Source organism: Lycorma delicatula, chromosome 4 (assembly GCF_047948215.1).
Source record: "Lycorma delicatula isolate Av1 chromosome 4, ASM4794821v1, whole genome shotgun sequence".
Classification (NCBI taxonomy): domain Eukaryota; kingdom Metazoa; phylum Arthropoda; class Insecta; order Hemiptera; family Fulgoridae; genus Lycorma; species Lycorma delicatula.
The window spans coordinates 93,854,259-93,876,323 of NC_134458.1; the positions used below are offsets into that span (position 1 = coordinate 93,854,259).

At 28.8% G+C, this 22,065-nt stretch overlaps 1 protein-coding gene across 4 annotated transcripts in view; it reads right to left on the reverse strand.

The window, feature by feature from the left end:
- swm (Zinc finger protein swm) overlaps window positions 1-22,065 on the reverse strand; it is a 108,068-nt gene that overhangs the window by 26,109 nt on the left and 59,894 nt on the right. For 2 of the 4 annotated variants that reach the window (XM_075363688.1, XM_075363689.1), the window contains exons 15-17: window positions 15,503-15,541; window positions 10,618-10,725; window positions 1,360-1,605 (exon numbers count right to left, since the gene is read on the reverse strand). In XM_075363688.1, the coding sequence (XP_075219803.1) occupies window positions 1,360-1,605; window positions 10,618-10,725; window positions 15,503-15,541 (393 nt within the window). The remainder of the gene's footprint in view (window positions 1-1,359; window positions 1,606-10,617; window positions 10,726-15,502; window positions 15,542-22,065) is intronic. The other 2 variants (XM_075363692.1, XM_075363693.1) reach the window with 2 other exon arrangements.

The window sequence follows — 22,065 nt, forward strand, 5'->3', positions numbered from 1 at the left end:
AAGCATTTGAGGTACATGAGGCACCAATCAGAGTTCCTTTCTTTATGAGTAAAGATGTTCACTACACAGGCAGTCCTTATGGTGAACAGTGACGGCATCAGAAAAAAAAAAAAAAAAAAAAAATATATATATATATAGAGAGAGAGAGAGAGATTATATGATAATCTTAATACACATATAATGAGATCAAATAAAATAAATTATATAGAGATTATATTAAAATGAAGACCGTGATAAAATTGATTAACATATACATTTCTATTTTATAATCTACATAACAGTATACATCATATAAAAATGTTATCAGAATAGTATTGACACCAATGGGAATTTCAGCAAAATAGTGGTGAGCTTATCCGCTAAGAGCTTTCAGCTCACGAAGGGTAAGTATTCACTTACATTTTTTTAAATTTACTAGTGTTTTTAAAAATTTATCGTAAAAAAAAAAAAAGAATAGCTCTATTATTATATAAAGAGGAAGAGGTTTTTGTTTGTTTGGGATAAACAAAAAAAAAAAAAACTACCTGATTTGTTGCAACCAAATTTTTACCCGAATTCTTATGCCAAATTTTTCTTGGCATAAGAGAGACAGTTTTTAGATATATTTCATCTCAAAAAAGTTTGAAAAAAAATATTTATGTAGTAGTGGAGATTTGGTGGTTGAAGATAAACTTTAATGAACTGTGAGTATGTCATCACTGTGTGAGCTGGGTTCGAACTGTATGATTATGAATATCTGAAAACCAATTTCTAGATTTTTGAAATTCTGAGTTTCAAGGGTTAAAATGAATTTTTGAATTTCTTTCAAAACCCTGCTATTTTTTTTAATTTCTCTGTAACAAATGAAGACAACCTGATTTTTTACGAGTGCAATCTTCGTCAATAAACTAATTTCTAGATTTTTGAAATTCAACCTTGAAAGGGGACGAAGGAAAATAAAAAATATTTTGAACAATGATTGCAAATTTCCCCAATCCTGACTACAGTAAACAAGATATTCAGTAGATTTGGGCTTGCTAATACTCTCAGATAAATATTTAAAAACCATTTTTGGGTTTTTTTTTAAGAGGTGAGAAAGTATATGGCGCAGTGGCTCCACCAACACAGCCACTGCCACCGTCACTGTATGTGTGACTAGCTGCACTAGCCTCAGGTTACTTGACTAAAAAACATAAAATAAAAAGATTGACCGCTATGGGAAACACAAATAACCATACAGCGTAGGTGAAGCTGTGACGGGGAGCTAGTCACAGCTCCCCGTCATTAAAAGAAATGAGGTTTCTTTTAATTTTTTATTTTTACTGATTTTTAGTGAAGAAAGTTACAAAAATATTTTCATGAAATGTCTTTTATAATTACCTGAAGTGTTTTAAGAGTCATCATCAAGGTCTCTCTTTGTTCAGGTAATACACCACCTTTTTCTAATCTTTCTATCAACAATTTTTGTTCTTTTAATTGTTTATCTAGTAATTCTTGTTTCCTTTTTCTGAGATCTGCTGTTAATTTGATAGCTTCCTTACGTTTTTCTTCTTGCTTCTTTTTTAATGTTTCCTTTACTGCTCTTATCTCTTGTGTCTTCTTAAAAACAGTTGGCCTTGATGCAAGCTAAAACAGTTTAATGCAGATAAAAATACATTATAACTAGATTGAAAATAACTAGATCATAAACAATGTACTGTAAATTTGAAATATCACAGAAAATTCTACCATGGTAATGAAAGTAGGATGGATACTTTTTATTATCAGCTTTTTTACCTTACAATTTATATTAAGTGAAAAATGATTATTCTACATCTAAAGTTAACATAACACAATGAAACATAAGAAATTTTCAAAATTAATTCTCCCAGGTAGAACCTGGGTCTTTTCCAACAAATGCAGGAGAATACATCAAATTAAAAAATAGCCAAAAATTAATAGTCAGTCTTTTCTGCATACAACTTACTTTGTTTAAATTAATTTTATATTAAAAAAGAAAATATTAATAATATACAATAATATTGTATAATACTATATTAATAATGTACTCAAAGCAGTAGAATACTTTATATAGTAATCTGAATACGTTGTATAAAAAATATTCTGGATATTTCTCAATGAACAATACCAGTAATCTCTTATTTATTTGACAGTTTAACATTTAATCGAGTCGTTTTGTTAAACTAACTGTTTTGAACACATTCATAGATTTATATATTATTTTTCCAGGGTTATTAATAACACAGTAAAAGCAACAATGAAAATACAAAAAAAAAGGTTTTTTAAATACTTTCCTGACATTACAAAACATGGTTATGAATGTTGTTTTGTAACAAAAATGCTACAATATGACTGCTTACAGTGTTGAAACAAGAATGCTCCATAATATACACACGGCATGTTACAATATATGAAAGTACACCCACAGAATGCGCTAAAAAAAAAAAACTCCAAGGGTGTAATGAAACTATGCTGAAATTCTTGGTAGTAAAATAAAGGAGCAAATTTAGCACTTTTATATGTTGTTTAACTTGGAAAAATAGATAAATCCTACAATATCTTATTTTTTATTCTATCCTATCCTTCTGCATATTAGGCAATTTCCAAGAAAACTGATGCAAAACCCAAAAAAACTGTAGTAAAAAAATGCTGTTATAGATTTCTCATAAATTAACTTTGTTAAACTGCAAACAAATGAAAGGAAATCTAAAAAATTTTTTAGAGAATTTAATTTTGAAATGGCTAATATAAGTAGACGATCAACAAATTTTTACTTTACAGAATGGCAATAACCACTGATGAATGATTAAGTTTTATATATATTACGTAAATAATCTTGAGTGCGGTTTTCATTGCTGCTCAAGTTAACAACATAAAAGAAATGGTTAAATGTGCTATTATATTTAATGTGAGACAACATGAATTTGTGTACATCTGTCGAGTTGATGGGATATACTGTTAATTTATAGGAAATAGCAGTTTGAGAATCAAAGACAAATATTCTCATGGGTAAATACCATATCTTAAAAGTTTGAAGTTGTAGAGAAACAGGTTCGTGCTTAAACCAAAACCAGCAGATGCTGGTAAACAGCAGTTTGTAAGAGATGCGAATACTGAAGGTGAAATACCGGCGACCCAAAAAAACAGGAACTTTTGGAAAATGCAACAAAAAAATTTACTGACAGAAACCTAGACATTACAATTAAAAAATATAATCTCTTATACACTGTTACCAAATAATTCTCACACAGCTGCTTTGTAGTTTGTAACATCGCACCATCCTGTTGAAATCGGGCTTTGTGTTGGTATGAGAAACTGTTTAATGCAGGTTTAACAAAAGATTGCAGCATGTAAACACACTGATCTGAAGTGATCAGTGTGTTCACATCAACTCGTATCATCATGATCAGCTCCTCATAGTTGAAAAAGTATGGTCCAATGATTCCATATGATAAAACTGCACACCATATTGTTACCGTTCTGCTGTGAAAAGGGCATTCATGAACTTCATTGGGGTTGTTGTCTGCCCAGTAACGATGGGTCTGCTTGTTCACATACCAGTGAGATGGAAATGTGCCTCATCTGACATCCACAGCTTGTCCAGAAATTCATTGTCCTCATTAATATTTACCATGATTTTCTGACAGAAATCAAAGTGGAAATGATGATCGTCTCCTTCAGTTCTTGCACAATCTGTAACTTGCAAGAATGAAATTTGAAGTTAAAATGAAGAATTTGGCGAACACTTTCTTGGGACAGCCCAACTGCAGCTGCTTGTTTAGGAATTGAACACTGTGGGCTTTGTATGACTGAAACATGTACAGTCTCAATATTGTATGGAGTACAAGCACTTGTTGGTTGTCCTGTTGGTTTCTTTTTCAGAGCTGATCCGGTCTTTTCAAAGTTTTTAATTTGAGTTTTTTGTATGTAATTTGATGGAATACACCTTTTTGTGGTGAAAGCACACTGTTGACTGTTTCACTACTCCATGATGACTGAGTGAAAAGATTGCTTCTGCATAAATCAGTGTTGCCAACAGGACATAGTGGCCACTACATATTTCAAAAGTTCTACTTTTTTGCCACTTATATTTGATGCTATACAATTTTCACCAAACAGATATATATATATATATATATATATGTATGTATATTCTAGATACTACCATTTGGTCACCCTCATGTTTTTTTGGGTAAAATGAATAATAATTCCAGCATGGTGATCACAGGAGGAGATTGCTTGTAAGTTGAGGACATAGTAGTGGATACATAACTGTTCATTTACATGATGAGTGATGGCATTACTAATGGTTTTATAATACAAAGAGCATCTGGCTGTAAAAAAACCACCTGTATATCTAACATATAAGAAAATAAAATTCAGGGAAAACTGGAAAAAAAGACAAAAATATAACTGAAGCTTCTAGTTTTCTCTGAAAGTGGAAATTCAGGTAGCGAAACTGATCATGAAACTTCCAAAATAATAATGTATCGCTAAATTTTATTGCATAATATGCAAACCTGTATCTTCAATCAAGAGCTTCAAAACTAGTGGAGTGATAAAAAAAAATATCTCTTGGCCTCAATTCAGTACATGTATTAGAAATCTAGCAAGAATTTCCTTTACTACAGTTTGTTTATATGGTACAAAAAAGATGTGATTTGAACCACTTAAACAAACCATCCAACTGAATATGAATCAAGATAATAAGCAGGAATAGGAGTATTGCTTTGATCTATCTGGTAAACAAACAGTGCACATATAATACTCAATTAAAAATATTATACAAGTAACTTAATTTTAATTTCTCTAAAACATTTTTCTCTGTTTAATGCTAGATTTCAGTAACAAGTTTTAGTATCATCAGGTATGGTTATAGCTGTCTATTACTGCTAGCATGTTAAATGTAGATTACAAAGTTAAACAGTAAATGTAATCAGAATTATTTGGAAAAAGTCAACATTTAAAAATAAATAATAGAACATATCTTTACTATAATACTGCAAAAAAATTACTTCACATTTAACAATTTTTATTATTCTTTTTTAATGAAAAAGAATAAACTTCCTTAAGTGGATTATTAGCTGAAATTTAATTACTGAGAAAACAGGAACAAACTCTCTCACCAAAATCCAGCTGCAAAACTTTCTTATATTCAAAAGGTGATGACACTTTTTATTATACTCCATGGTAAATACAGACAAATTGAACCTTTACTTAAGTGTATGAATAATATTAACCATAAAATTAATTTACATTAGAAATAGAAAACAATAACAGCAAAAAATTATCTCAATCAGTACAAAAATTTTCAGAATTATTTACATTCAAAATATATAGAAAATCACCAACAATGGATATATATGCTGACTCTTACTACCCGAATTCATAAACAATTGCTTTCAAAAAAAAAAAAAAAAATACAATTTATACAAATAAACTTTTACAGTAAATATTGATTACAAGTTTATTATTAAAGTCAAAACATATAGTTTAAAAATTCAGAAAGAATAGTAAACATGCAAGTCTAACAGTTTGTACAATTATATTATGAAGGCAGAGTAAAAACATACATAAAGAAAAAACTCCATACAGACATTTAACTAACAGTTTGCAGGAAACCACTAGGTAGCACACCTATACAGGTGTGCTACATTGACTTGTATAATCATATGTTTTAATTGTATGGTATTTTATTTTATTTTATCTGTCACCATATTTTACAATAATGGACATTTATAACCACATCTGATGATGATTATTTTTTCCTGAAACATGACAATAAACACAAAGAAAAAATTGCAAAACAGATTTAAATTAATGTAATTATAAAAATACTTAAGAAACAAACACTACTATAATCAGTTTATATAATCAATATTAAAATATTAATAATTATAAATAAAACTAATCTTTACTAAGAATGTATTAAAAAAAAAAAAAACTGAGTGTTTTTGGCTATTCATGCTTTCATCAGAAGAGCAAGATAATTAAAAATGGGCAAAATACCAAGTCACAGCAAACTTTTGTGTCTGTTTTGTAAAAATACTTTAAAGAAATGAGAAAATTATAATTAGTTATAACAAATAAAATGTACAATGTTACAACTAACACCTAAAATGAATAAACCCCTCTCCACCAATGATAAACAAAAAGATTATAATAAATATAATACAGAAAGGTCTAATTTTAAACTGAGAAATAAGAGGGCTGTCCAGAAAGCAACTTACGTTTTGAAATAAAAACCAACCAAATAAAAAAAAAAAATTTATTATATATGTTTGAAAAGGACCATCTTGAACTATTTTTCTTCATAGTCGCCATTTAAATTGAGGCACTTATCATAATGATGCAAAAGCTTTTCAATTCCTTCTGTAGAAATCTGCCTCCTTAGATTTCTGGCACCAATCTTGCACAACACTTGTCATAACCAAGCTACCCCAATACAATTTCATGCAGTAAACTTCGTGAAATTTGGGGGAAATGAAGCGAGAGTTTCCGTAATCGTAATGCGGTGATTTTCACAAATTTTAACATTGATTTTCATTGTCAGTTCATCAGTTACAAGACTAGGCTGACCACTGCAGTTCTCATCATGAACATTGGTGTAGCCATTTTTAAACTGAATGCACCACTGTCTCACTTCACCTTCACTCATTATTACATCTCCATATACCTCACAAAGTTGCCAATGAATTTCAATTGGTTTGAGATTTTTGTCAGTAAAAACCTAATCACTGAATGCACCTCACAACTTGTGGGATTTTCTATTGAAGCGCACATTTCAATAATTCACGACGAACAAAGTAGAAAAATCACAGTCTACATGCTACGACAGATTGATTGAGTGTAGAAACATTTTGACACCAAGATGGCAGCTCTATCCCCACCCACCTCCACGCTAGGCACAAACATAAGTTACTTTCTGGACCACCATCATATATTGGTTGACTAAATTATAGCATTATATTTTTTGTTAAGTTTTAGTTTATCTGTTCTCTTAAGTTGTTGCACAGTTGTAACAAAATATGGTTTCATATTTAAATCACGAAGAACCTTGTAGCAAGATGTGTATTTAAACAAGTCTGTTGTGATAACTCATGTATAAATTTTTTCGGACTGGCAAAAATCTTCCTTGATTATTGGCTATGGCCTCTGGAATCCTAGCAGAAGATTGTCTATTTCATTTTATGCTTGAAATCAAACCCATTTTACACCACTTTTAACCAAATCATGTATGCTACTCTTTATGGGGGATAGTGGTGTTTGGAAACTTTTCTGTGAATATTTAAAGCATTTCTTGAAAGGAACCACAATACACACAAGCTTCCACTATAGCAATCTTTCTCAATTGAACAAGGTACTTTAGAAAAGCACAACTGCAAAAGATGAAACTATACTGGGCCGAAGCATGACCACTTTACAATTTGCAACAATAAATGATAGTAGTAACATATACAACCAATGGTGGAACTAGTAGCAGCAGCAGTGTAAAAGGTGACACTCAAATAATAGCAGTTTGGGTCGGCTTGGTTCGGTTTTAAGTTTCTCAACAGGTTAAGGTTATAGGATTTACAAGGTCCTATTTTTATTCTGCTACCATAAATTAATAGGAATATTGTTTCTCTCCAGGTGCCAACCAGTAGCTGAACTGTACCAGTTTTGGTGGAAATTGTGATTTTTGAAATTCACACCAGGTGTCGTGGTGAATACAGTAAGATTAAAAATGGCAACACTTGCAGAAAAAGCACACGATTGTTTGGTGGTATGCAGAACTTCAGTCAATAGTGGCTGTGCAATGACAATGCTTTCAGCTGTATGAGAGAGACCCCCCCCCCCCCAGATGCGAAGAGAATTAAGGCATGGAAAGAAAACTTTTTATAGAATGGTTCAGTGATTAAAAAGCACAGCAGTGTCTGATAAAGAGTATCAGAAGAGAATGTGGAGTGTATCACCGAAACACTTCAAAGAAGCCCATGTAGATCCATTTGTAGAGCCTTGCAGGAACTGAATATCCCAAAATCAACCATCTACAGAGTTGTGCATAAGCGTAGCAGTGAAACCAAAAGATAAGCCAAAGAAAAGAGTAGCTTTTGCAGAAAACATGTTGGAACGCATTGATCAGAATCCTAACTTTCTGTCATTGATTAAGTTTTCTGATGAGGCCACATTTCACGTGTCAGGCCATGTTAATAGCATAAGAATCTAGGGGTCAGAGTCTCCTCGTGAGATAAATGAGTTTGAGAGAAACAGTTTTAAACTTAATAAGTGGTGTGGTCTCATGGAAGATGCAGTCATAGGACCCTTCTTATTTGCTAAAAGTACTGTAATGGGCATTTCATATCTTGACATGTTGGAGCAGTTTGTGTTTCTCCAAACTGAGGATAAGCATCTTAATATCCTCTTCCAGCAAGATGGGGCACCCCGCACTGGCTCCTTGAGGTAATGAGATGTTTCCTGGTAGGTGGATCGAAAGAGATGGTTCAATTGCCTGGTCACCCAGACTGCTAGACAAAACCCCCTCTGGACTTCTTCTTCTTCTAGGATTATGTCAAAGACAGGGTGTATACAACAAATGTAGCAAACATACAGGAACTGTGCGAGAGCATTTAAAATGCCATTTCAACCATCACACCAGAAATGTTTCCACGAACATGATAAGAAATTGCCTATTGGCTGGATATTCTTTGTGCAACTGGTGAGGCACATGTGGAAGTGATGTGATATAATGTGATTTTTAGTTATACTTGATGAGACAGGCTTTAATTTTTGTTTCACGTCAATATGTGTAATTATTTTGGGAGATGCAATTAAATAAAAATAAGGAATTTTAAATGGGACACTGTATAATACAAAACAAAAATATTCAATTTATAAATAACAACAGCATCTTTAAAAGAAATAATACTACTTGAAAAACTTGAATATATAAAACAGAATATGCATGCTGTAAAAATTTATATAGGAATAATGAATCATTCATTTACAATTAGAACATATAAATGCGATTAAAAAAAAAAGAATTGATAAATCTAATCTTTTCATAAATATTATAGATAATGGATGCAAAATTAATTTGGATAATTTGTTGAAGTATTAGGTTTTTCAAATAATAAAAATGAAATTCCATAAATTTGGAAAAAATACTATACACATTTTAACAATAATATATTGTTTAATGAGCAAGTGATATTTGAAAATTGAGATTTTAAATAAAAAGCATTAAATAGAAATAGACAAACAACCAACAAATTTTGTAGTTTAAATTAAATTTATGTATATTTTATATTCGATTTAGTAAAGAATATTTATTTGTCATAGATATTACATTTAGATGGTAAAATTATTTATTTCATCACTTGGTTAATAGTCCAGGCAATATCTGTTTTAAAATGGGCATATTTGTATTTTTTCTATATGATCGCAAATATTTGCTTTATGCCTCCACAATATCATCAGAAATGATTATTTCATTATACACCAGTTAAAATAGGTGTGCTTAATTTTTATTAAACAAAATGTAAAAAAAATTGCAATAATATCCATTTTTCCCTCCTATTTCCATTGATAACTTGATAGCTGTTCATTTTAGTGAAAAGATTGAGAAAGGAAAAAAGTTTTGTTATTAAATTTTACACACAATATATTGGTTGCAAATCAAAAAATACGTTATTATTGAAGCAAAAATAGCAATAACTATCAAAAAATGGGGGGGAAAAATAAGATTTTTTGGGGATTTTTGAGTACTTATATTATAAATAGGACCTTCAGATTTTGCCTCAAAAAACTTTTTGATATGATAAAGCAACATGCCAAATTTCAATAAAATCAGTCTGACAGTTTTTTGCACAATAATTTTGCAATCAAGATTTAAAAAAAGAAGTGATTTTTCCAAATTGTGTAGAGCCTGAAATAAAGTCTCTAGATGCTTGAACATTTAACACAAATATTTACCATTATTATATATTTTGATAATTTTTAAATGTCTTATACTCATGATCAAGGCATCAAGTGTTTTTTTAATTATACTTTAGTAGAAAGATGGACTTTTAATTACTAATATTTCAAATCTATAAAATTTGCACATTATTAAAAATTATTAACTACGAAAAACTTAGCATATTTGCAGTCATTTTAGTACAAAAACAAGGATTTTCTCATTCTTGAATTTATGTAATTGTACTTTTTTACTGATCAGATAGTGCATTAAATGAATAATATAGTTTTTTGAGCCAATCATACAAAATTATGTATTACCATCATACATACACAAATATAACAGTAAGCACAAAATATAAACAAAATCTGCATTAACAAATAGAAAAATTACAAAAATAATAACTAACTTAGAAAAAGAATGATAACAGTACACAGAAGTAACTGTAATGCGGCCCATAAATCAATAATTCTAATATTAAAATTCTAAAAAAAAAAGAAAACAATTCTTAAGTGAACACAACACATAACAAATATAATCAAGATTACTATTTTTTAACTAAAAAAGAGTGTCAGAAAAAACACTGTGATAAAATAAATACATATACTTTATTAAATGTGCATTGGATTTAACATTTGCATGCCCATGTACATAACTAAAAATGACAAATGAACCAGACACATTTACAACATGATACCTACCGGTTTTTTTTCTTGGGATAATATTGCTGTAATTTGCAGATTTTCAGATTTCTTCAAAGCAGTTGGGATGTACATAGTTTTTGTAAGGTTATTCCCTGAGTACACCACCTAATACAAACATTTAAGGTTTATGTTTTTTTTCTAAATAATACTCCCTCGGTAAATAGAGAAAAAAATCAACTACAATCATATTATACAGTAGTTAAACTAAGCAGTTAACATTTATTTTTCAACAAAATGGTTTGATTTATTTTACAGTAACAATGTTTGGCATAATCGTTAATTGTATCAGTTCTTCTGTAGTTAAATCAAGAAGTATAACTGCTTAACAAAACGGAAAGAATTCTTTCACTACAGCATTACAGGGCAAACCAGCAAGCAAAGTATACATAGGAGGAAAAAATGATAAAAGTAACTACAAGATGAGCATTCTGGGCATATAATGACAAATCGTACTAAGATCTAATAAAATAATAATTTACAGTCAAAAGAGCATCTAATATAGTAACTGAATTACAAGAAAACTCATCAAATAATCAGTTTTAGCACTTACAAGGAAATACAAACATCATCAGCTTCTATAAGTTATTACATACACTACAATTGTTTAAAATGGTAGTTTTAAAATATTAATTGACTTTATTATAGGACTATATGACTATTATAGGTCATGTTCATGATATAATATTTATTTTTTTATAGGTGCCGGATCGACATAGAATAATTTTGATTAATAATTCTCATCAAATGGTAATCCAAATATTGTGCTTTAACTGACTGTGCCTGGTGAGTGTTCTAACAATTTTCTAATGCTCAAGTGGTAGTATGGTTGAATTTATGAAAACAAGGGTATAAATATGTTTCAAAATTTATATATTAATTATAGTATATATTTTGATAATATTAATTATCAAAAATAGAATAATAAAGTATAAATTTTATTAGACTTAATTTTAATTCCATTAATGTAAGAGTGTTTTTACGCATAATAGCCTTACAAACAAACTAAAAACTATTTTATATCTTTAAAACAAATTTAAAAAGTGTACATAATTGCAAAATACACTAATATAAATAAAATTTACTGTATTTTCAGATTAAAGTCTGTTCTTACTAAAGAACAATAAAAGTTGTGTTATCAATATTGTCAGCTTAAGGAGATTATCGACTTCAAATTCTAAATGCCAGCTCATTAAGTTACTTTTATTCTATTTTAAGTCCAGAAATACAAATGTTTTAAATATTGTAATCTTTTACACATATTATCTAAAATATTTTTGTAGCATGCAATCTTTTTTAAGTGTTCTACCACACTGCAAGTTTCTTAGCTATCTTAATTAAATAGTATGGAGTTAAGTTCTTTTTATCTGGATTTAAAAGATTTGTTTCACATACATGTCTTGTGTGACAGGATGGGGTTATGTATATGACCAGTAACAGCCTGTTCTTGCCATTTCAGTTCCATTGGGGCAGTAGGATGAGCAGCATATTTTTTCTCTATTAAGATGTTTTTTAAAAATCTTAACTTCGTTGTTTAGACGGTTAAAAATTCATTATGTTTAAAGTTCTCTCTCCGAAGGCAATCTTGCAAGGGTAAAGAACTTCAGGACAATTGGTTTGATAACAAAACCGGTTGCATGGTATGTTCAGTTTGCACACCACAGATTAATGAGAATGTCAGACAAGCTTGTGTCAGAAGGCTATGCCATACTTCCTTCTTGCCTGATGATATGTTAGGAATTTCTGATCGATTTGTTCAATGAATTTTTCATTGTATTTGCATTTCCATTCTTAAAAACATGATTATTCAGCAATTAACTGGAAATGATTAAAATAACTAAAAAAAATTACTGAAAAAGTTCTGATATTGTGGATGGATAAAACAGTGATGATTATGAGTGGTGTGGTGTACCTTCACTTGCTGGTATATGCAAATTTTTACCAGTAGGCAATCAAAAGTCTGTATCTGCTTAAAAAATATCTTCTTCATTATGGTCATATAATTGTCTCGCGTTGTGTGCTAAAAACCTCTGCTACAACAGAATCTTATTTCTAAGTTAGTATCATTGACTGTGAAGAACTCATTGTTCTATATACAATCCAATTGCTGCAGGATTTCCTCATTCTGGAGCATGTTAAGCATGGCACTGATGCAGGTGTGGTATGTGGTTTCAACAAAACCATGAGATCATGCACACAGGAATGAATTTAATATCATATGTAAAACGTTTCTTGTGCATATCATCTACTAATGTAATGACATTTTATGGCCTACTTGACTAGCAGATCTGTCCATTTCTGATTATTCCTTCTAGGGTACCTCAAAAGTAAGGTTTTCATTAAAAGAAAACTGGCAAAATTCAATAACTGAACTTGCTGAACTGAAAAAATCTGAGTAAATGATGATCTAATTTTTAAGAAAGATACTATAAGTAGGCATAAATGGCATCTTTGTCATAATTGTCATAGATTTTATGTATATACTTTTTTAAAAGTATTTTATGTATATACATAAAATCTATGACAATTTAAAAATGGCTTAGTTTAATTATAAAACCATTCTGTTTCCCTGTCGGACCTTTATTATTACAATGGTCACATTTAATGTTACATATTTCACGTGAATTTTCGTTTGAAGTTCTGTTTTTGAATCTATTGATTATGAAATTTTACAGTTTGTAAATCATAGTGCAAATCTTTTTAAAAATGATATTAATTTTTAATATAAACAATTTGTAAAAGAATATATTTGGATATCTTTGAAACCAGTTCTATATTATATATTTATAAAGTACATATGGTAAACCTTATTTTATTATATTGTTTCTGGTGGTTAATAATACTATTATATTAAAAATTATATAGACCTTATTTATTATTTAAAAAACAAAATACATAACTAAAATCAACAATAATTGTGATATGAAATATAGTCAAGCTTTAGTCACCTTGAACAAGAAATATGTCAAGTAAATATTAAATCAGTAACTTTAATTAAATTTATAAATGACATTCACAATTTCACGTTTGTGTTTTTCAAATACCCGATATATCATATAAGTACATACGTTGAGTAAAAATTACAAAGCAGCATTAAAATAAAGATAAAAATTCACTAACACAAAGCACAATAATTATTAACCTTTGTGGGACAAAACAGAGTAATATTCTTCTATTATCATTTTCAACCCACTTTGATATATAAAGTATCTAATATCAATACAGTCATATATATATATATATATATAATACATATATGTATTTTATTCAGAAATTACACAGATTTTGAAATGTTTGCTTATAAGTTTAATGATTGTAAAGGAATTATATCACAATAACCAAAATATTTAGTGATAACATTTTGCAGAGGCAGTGTTATCAAAATATATACAGCTGTATGCAAGTTTTCAATCACAATATAATTTCTAGTAAGTGAAATAAGCAATAACTGTTTTTAAAAATACAATATAAAATAAAATAGAGAATTACAATAAAAACTAGGTTTGTAATATTTAAAAATCTGTGAAATATTATAATGTACCACTCATTACTAAACAGTATTTCCATGTGATCTTGTGAAATATACACTAATTATCATGAGCAAACACTTATCTGCTTTATATTTTCAGAACAGTTGCAAAACCTGTGGATTTTCTCTAAATTTCACTCTCATCCATAAAAAATCATAAAAGATTTATGTTACATTACATGAAATGTTTCACAAAAATATCATTTTTGAAAAAGTAAAACAATTATTTAAACATATTTAACCAAAAATACAGTTTAAAATAACGTAATGAAAATAATATTTTCAAAAAAAATGAGACAATTTTTAAGATCATTAAGATTATTTTATACAATACTGTTATCAGAGATTTATCTAATAAAGTGAGAGTATATAAAGATGAATTACCTTGAGAATTATACTTTGTAAATTACCTTATGAGAGTTCATAAATGTATGATGTTTTGATTTCTTCATAAAAAAAGTTTCTGAGAAAAGTTTATCTGTTTATTGTACAGAAGGCAGATATTATCATTAGTAACATAAGTGATAATAATAAAGTTTTGTGCTATTTTAAAATAATTGGAAATCATGCTACACTATTAAACAGTTAGCTCTAAGTGGAAAGCAATATATGAATATATAAGGGGTCAAATATGTAATCGCGACAAGACAGTTTAAATTAAATATTTTATCTGGGACTTAATAACAGATAAGAAAACCAGGTACTTGGTCACAAAAAGAATAAAAAAAATGGTTGCTTCTTTTACAGTAATGAATGTTGAAATCACTATCTTCTGCTTAAAAATAAAAGTATATATAAATATGAATATTCATTAGATTTAAATTTCACAATATAAAATATATTGAGCATGATAATAAACTCAATAAAATTCCATACTGATAAATTTGAGCCGCCTGCAGGGATTCCCCATAAATTAAGCTCCCACCCAATAAAGATTATCAAATAGCTACAAGAAAAGAATGTTGACATTCCTTGGAACTAAAATTTCAGAAATTAACTTTAGAGTTATGATACAATTCCTAAATAACAGAAAACTTAGAAAATAAATCAATCAGTAAGGATTTCAAGAATAATAAAAAAAGGAATAAAAGAAGTATGTAAATTTAAGTTTAAATTTAATTGGTTGTTAATCTGCTTAAGAAAAAACCAACACTTAAAGGCAACTCAGTAAAACACAACAATAAAAGAAAAGCACTCAAAACCTAATTTAACTACAAAATAAATGGCATTCTATTATAACATAAAAGACTATTAAAGATTAACAGAAAATTTAACAAAATGAAACTAATATATATATATATATATAAAAGGAGAAATAAATATAATTAATATTAACGCTCATGAATGGATGTTTACCTTTGTGTAAGGCCGACTGATGTTTTTTCCATCCAGTACCTGAAACAGCCCCATTTTTTGTGTTCTATTTCTTTTTTTAATGTATTTTATGACCAACTGATAATATTAAAATATTACTTTTAACACAATCAATTCTAGAAAATATTAATTATAATCTGAACACATTAAACTACCAGAAGAAAAAAATGTATAAAATGTCTTAAAGAAAAAGTGTGGATATTTATATATCCACACATGCGCGCGCGTGCGCGCACACACATATATATGAGGATAAACCCCTCTTTATAATTTCTTTTTAACCATGTAATAGAAGGTAGGTTGGCTCAGATACTGGAACCTTCACTCAGTAAACACCTAAGTAATTTAGCTTCAATGATTACCATTAAAAATTAATTTTTAACATAAAAACACTTTGGCATACAGTTACCATTTTTCTTTATAGTTATAATTATTATTTATTTTTTAATGTTTTTTTAAAGATGTACTTAAACTATAAGGCCTATATAAAAAAAAACAAAAAAAACTGCTACATACATGCTTTCCAATGTCATTTTTACACCATGAAAATTTCAGTTAGTGCTATGATTTCTAATAAAATGAGATGTTATGCATAAATATAGAAAATATTTATTTCATAAATAATAGTATTAACTACTGCTAAATAGACTTATGTTCCTCAATTCTGTGAATAAAATTGATGCATGTACCTTTCACTATATTTTCGAGTTAATTCTGCAAGTCAAAATAGATACCAAATTAAGCACACATCACACCTATAACTGAGTGGCTTTACCTAAGGACAGCAGGGCCATAAGCTCATTATGATCTTCATACAGGAGATTAACTATAAGTACTGATATTTTTTTCTTCTTTAAAGTATCAATCTTCAAGAAAATTAGATCGTTCTTTGGACAAAATGATTATAATTTGAAAATAAAATTATGTACAAAAACCATTTTCAAAATTCTTACTTAAAATCTAAAATCAGATGGTCATTTCAACTGCTAAAAAAAATCATCATCACAAGATATGGAAGAAAACACACAAAAGTGTGTGTGTGTGTGTGTGTGTGTGTGTGTGTGTGTGTGTGTGTGTGTGTGTGTAAAGAAACTTATATAATTCATTTTCTTATACATATATTTGTTTTTTTTTTTATAAATTATTTTTAAGATTATATAAGTGAACTGTTAAATTATATTTTAAATTCTGTTAATCTAAACCACTTAGTACAGAATACTGAGATAAGATATATCTTACCTTAATTTTATCATGAAAGTACTTTTGCAGAATCAGCATTCTCAGTCATGATTAAAATATTTAATTAAACTGCTGAATATTAAAAATAAAAAATATTAAAATAAAGAAAATTGTGTATTAATCTATTATATGAGTACTGCTATGTATTGCAGTTTTTATAAGACTGTCCGTTGGTTTATAAAATGAAAGTTCTGTTTGTATTTATATAAGTAATATTTTTCTAACATATTTCATTTAATTAATAAAGATGACAAAAAAGAAATATATTACAAAAATAGTATATATATATATATATATATATATATATATATATATATATATATATATATACACACATAAACAAAATTTCAATCTGATGAACCATCAGACAGTGTTTGAGGGTGACATTCTTTAAATTTTTAATATACAGTTTAATTAAATCTCTATCATGACTGAAGATGTGGGATCCACAAAAGTACTTTCACGGTAAAATTAAGGAAAGATATGACATATCTCAATATTCTGTACTAAGTGATTTATATTAATAGAATTTAAAATATACTTATACCTACATATTTTTTTAATTCTATAACATAAATCATCTAGTACAGACAATTGAGATAAGGCATTTCTTACCTTAATTTTATCATGGCAGTACTTTTTCAGGATCCTGCATTCTGTCATGATTGAATCCATTTTATTAAATTGTACATTAAAATAAAAATATTAAAAATCAACAATATACTGTGTCACTAAAATAAGACCATGCACATGGTGTAATGTTCATTACAATACTGTAATATTATAATGAAATCTACATATTAATCTGTTATATGAGTGATGGTATCTGTTGCCGTTTATAATTATAAGAGTGTCTCCCTCAAATACCCGTCTGATTTTCTTTATTTTACAATAAAGAAAATTTCTTTAAAATTTACAATAAAGAAATATTTAAACCAGCATACAAACCTAATAACAACATAACAAAATATTTAAAAAAACAAAAAAAATAAAATGATAAGGAAAAGAAAACAATCTGTGTGGAATTAATAAAATTAAATGTAATGATTGTACGGTATTTATATAGGAAAAACAAATATATTCTTTAAAACTAAATTTCTTGAGCATTATAGACATTATAAAAATAATAAATTAAGTTTATGTAATATGACAGACCATCTAACAAACAATATATTTCTGATATTGACACAAATTTAGAAATATTGGAAATTAATACAATGACAAAAAATTAAATATATACAGGATGTGGCAGAACTGACAAAGTGGTTAGGAGGAGTCAATGCTCGGGCAATAGTAGGGGTAGGCAGGTGCATGTGGTCTCCTTCTGTTTCATCGGTGACTCCATTTCACTAGCCAACATGATTTGGACCAGAGCACATCGTGGTTTTGGTGTGCGCATGTGTTTTCAAAACAATTGATCTGTGATTGTGACACAAAGAGCTTTTTTGTGACGGTTCAACACTCTGCGCAACAATGCCGTTCCTAATGCGAACACAATTTGGTCCTGGGTTTGGGAGTTGGAAGAACTTGGTAGCACACTACGAAGAGATACACATAGACGAAGTAGGTCCATCAGAATACCAGAAATTTGCAGCTGGTGAGAGCAGCCATTGAGTAATTGTTGAGATGTTTTGTTCGGAGGTATGCTGTTGCATTGGGGATGTTAGACTGCAGTTTGAGGAGGATTTTGCATTTCAATATGAGTTTTAAAAAGTTTCAAGAATTGAGTCCAGCGGACTACGCCAACCGCCAAAATCTGTGTGAATAAATGCTTGCACAGATCACTCCTGAGGCAGCTTTCTTCAGTAGTGATGAGAAACATTTTCACCTCAGAGGAGCTGTGAATAAGCAAAATTTCCACTGCTAGCCTGAAAATAACCCCAAAATTATTCATGAAAGACCGCTACATTCCTCTAAACCCTGAACTAACAGTGTGGTATGCTGTATCACAATTTGGCATGATAGGCCTATATTTCTTTGAGGACGGTGTGACTGTTAATTCTGAATGTTATGTCTCAATGTAGAGGAATTTTCTGCAGCCCACAATGTAAGAGATTGTTGAAGAAGAGGGATTGTGGGACTGTTAGTTCCAACAGGATGGAGCTACAGTTCACCAGCCCGAAATTCACTCAATGTTTTAAGAGAAACTTTCCCGGACGTCTGGTCTCTCTGATGGGTGATGTGGGGTGGCCTGTGAAGTCACTTGATTTGAGAATTTGTGATTTCTTTCTTTGGGGATATCTGAAGGAAAAGGTGTTTAAATGTTTCCCTCACAACCTACCAGAGCTTAGGGAGTGGATTATTGAAGAAGTTAACACTATACCCCGCAATATGTGTGAATGAGCTGTATATAAAGCTTCAGAGATTGTCGTCCAATAGTGGTTGCTACTAACAATTACCATTTTGAGGACATTATTTTCAAAACTTAATTATTATTAAATGGTATGTGCTGCTAATTTAGAAAATAAAAACATTTTTTCTTTATATACCCCAATTACTTTTTTATAAATCCTCAAAACTGCTTAATGGGTTTTGCTGCACTCTATTAAAAAAATATTGCATATGTAAATACAAACAAAATTTCAAGTTAATAAACCATTAGACATTTGAGGAATTGACTTTCTTATAAAAACAGCAACAGATAGTAGCACTCATATAATAAATTAATATGTAGATTTCATTATAATATTACAGTACTGTAATGAACATTACACATGGGCATGATCTTATTTTAATGACACAGTATATTGTTAAATTTTTATTAAATGTGGAATTTAATAAAATAAATTCAATCATGACTGAGGATACAGCAACCCATAAAAGTATTATCATGATAAAATTAATGTACGAAATGTCTTATCTCAATTGTGTGTACAAGGTGGTTTATGATAATAGAATTAAAAATATAATTTAACAGAACAGAGGAATAATATGAATCTTACAAAGATTAATTTCAAAAATAATTATATATATTATATATATATATATTATTTTAAAATAAAATAATATATATATATATAAAAAAACTAAATGAGGAAAAAAATTACATGATGAATAAAGATACTTACAAAATCATTTTAAAATGAGTATTTTTAACAATTTCTTTTTTTTAGAATAGGAGTAAAAAATTCAAACTGTTATAATTTTAAGTGATCCCCGTAGAAAGTATAAATTTAGGTTAACAACATCTAAATCACTGAAACCTCAAACTCAGATCATCCACCATCATGACCTAATGCATCTCTCTTATATAGGTTGGGGAGATAAAACTTATCTTAATTTAGACATGTACCTTTGACCAACCATTGCGATATTCCCACTCATGGAACAAAACAAATTAAGTAAGAGAGTAGGTTTTAATGCCCTTTCTTATTTTTCGTGAAAATACTTAATATCAAATCAAAAAATGAAAATGAAAATATTCAATCACAAAAATAATTTTTTTTTTAAATTTAAAAAAATTAAAGTTGAAATTCTAAATGGTAATTAGAAGATAATGAAGTTTCTGCACCTCTACTGATGAAATAAGCTTCCCATCAATCTAATTCCTGCTACTGTTTACTTCAAGGTTTATGAGTATACATATTCCTTGTTTTCTTTTATAAATTTATTCACGTACACTTTATAAAATTTATTTAGAAACTAGATTCTAAATAATTTAACGTGTAATATTGTGTGTAAATAAATTCAGAAAATAAGCTTTAAAAAAGTACAAAATTTTTTAGCATCTTTACTGATGAACCACACAGTTTAAATCCAAGCTTCACCTTTTGTTATTTAGAGTGCAGTATGACATTAAGGTAGGATATAAAATGCTGGAAGCATCCCACAAGGATGTTTGCCCACTTATTCCATTATTATGCCTGAAACAGTATTAAAATTTACCATCTAGTCTATCATGCACCTTATTACAATTTTTATAATGTATCAATTTTATGAAACTCATGAGCTGAACATGAATTATTTTTTGGGCTAAAACATTGACAGCTTCTAGTTCAACGTGGCTAATTATATTCCTGGTGTCTTATTTTAATTTTTTCACTACTCTCATGTAAGTGGTAGGATAATTTTTTTTTAAATTTAGTTATTTTACTTTTTTCCTCTACTCGTTCATAATGAGATGACCACAGAATGAAAAAAACCCCAAAGTCAAGCCAGAAACTGAACCAAAGATCTTAGTACAAATCATTTCCTACATATCATGTTACTGAGGTGACCTGTGACGTATGACAGGTTGCCTACATGATATGCTATCAAATCTATAATTACGGTATCCAACATTACTCATTTTTTTTTAATTGTTATCATGTGAAATAGCTTTCCATGTATGGAGAGCATATATAATGAATGTTGATCTATATTCATAGATTAATAAATAATAGTGAGAACATTAGACTGAAATTACATCGATAAGCTCCCTTAAAAAACTGAAAACAACAAAAAAAATTTTAAAACTGATATAAGTATCAAATTAGTATCACTTTCAAAATAATAAAATTATTTCTTCCAAAGAACATTTTGGAACTAATTAGCAGTACCTTTTTCAGTGAAGGTGTTGTAATACTGCCCATCATAAAAAAGTTAAAAAACTCTTTAATTATGTAACTGACCAATACATTTGATCTATGTTTTGATTAATATCATCATAACATCATAATATGATGTTTTTGTCATGCGTGTTATACATTTCAAATCTTTTAAGGAACTGATATCTAGGCCTTTTGCGCTATAATAAAATTTTTAGGTTATGTTCTGTTTCATTAATGTTTTTTGTTAATAATTTCATTTTGTTAATGTCTTTGTTGTGGCTTAAAAAACTGATTCTTCTGACATATGTGGTGCCAATGTGTTCCTTGTACCTATCGACTTAATGGGCATCCAGTCTGTCGAATGCAATAACAGCAGTTAAATTTGTATACTCTTGGGTTGCTCTTTTGTCAATATGTATTTTGGTAGTTTGCTTATTGATCTTATGTATTTGACGCGATTACTTTTTCTTTTCTTTTTTTTTTTTTTTAAGATGAACACTATTAACAAAAATGGTACCAGTTGTCAGAGAATAAGGGGGCCATGCTAAATTTTCTTTTATTTATTTTAAGATTTAATTTTTATTCATATATTATTTACTAATTCCTATTAGTTGATGACCGTTTAATAATTGAAATGCACATCTAGTTTAATATTTTTATATATATTTTTTTTAATAGTTTTATAACATTTTCGATTAACAGTACAGCACAATTCTTTCTGTATAGTTGAAAAAAGTGTTTAAAACTGACACTATAATTTAATATTTACAAATATGG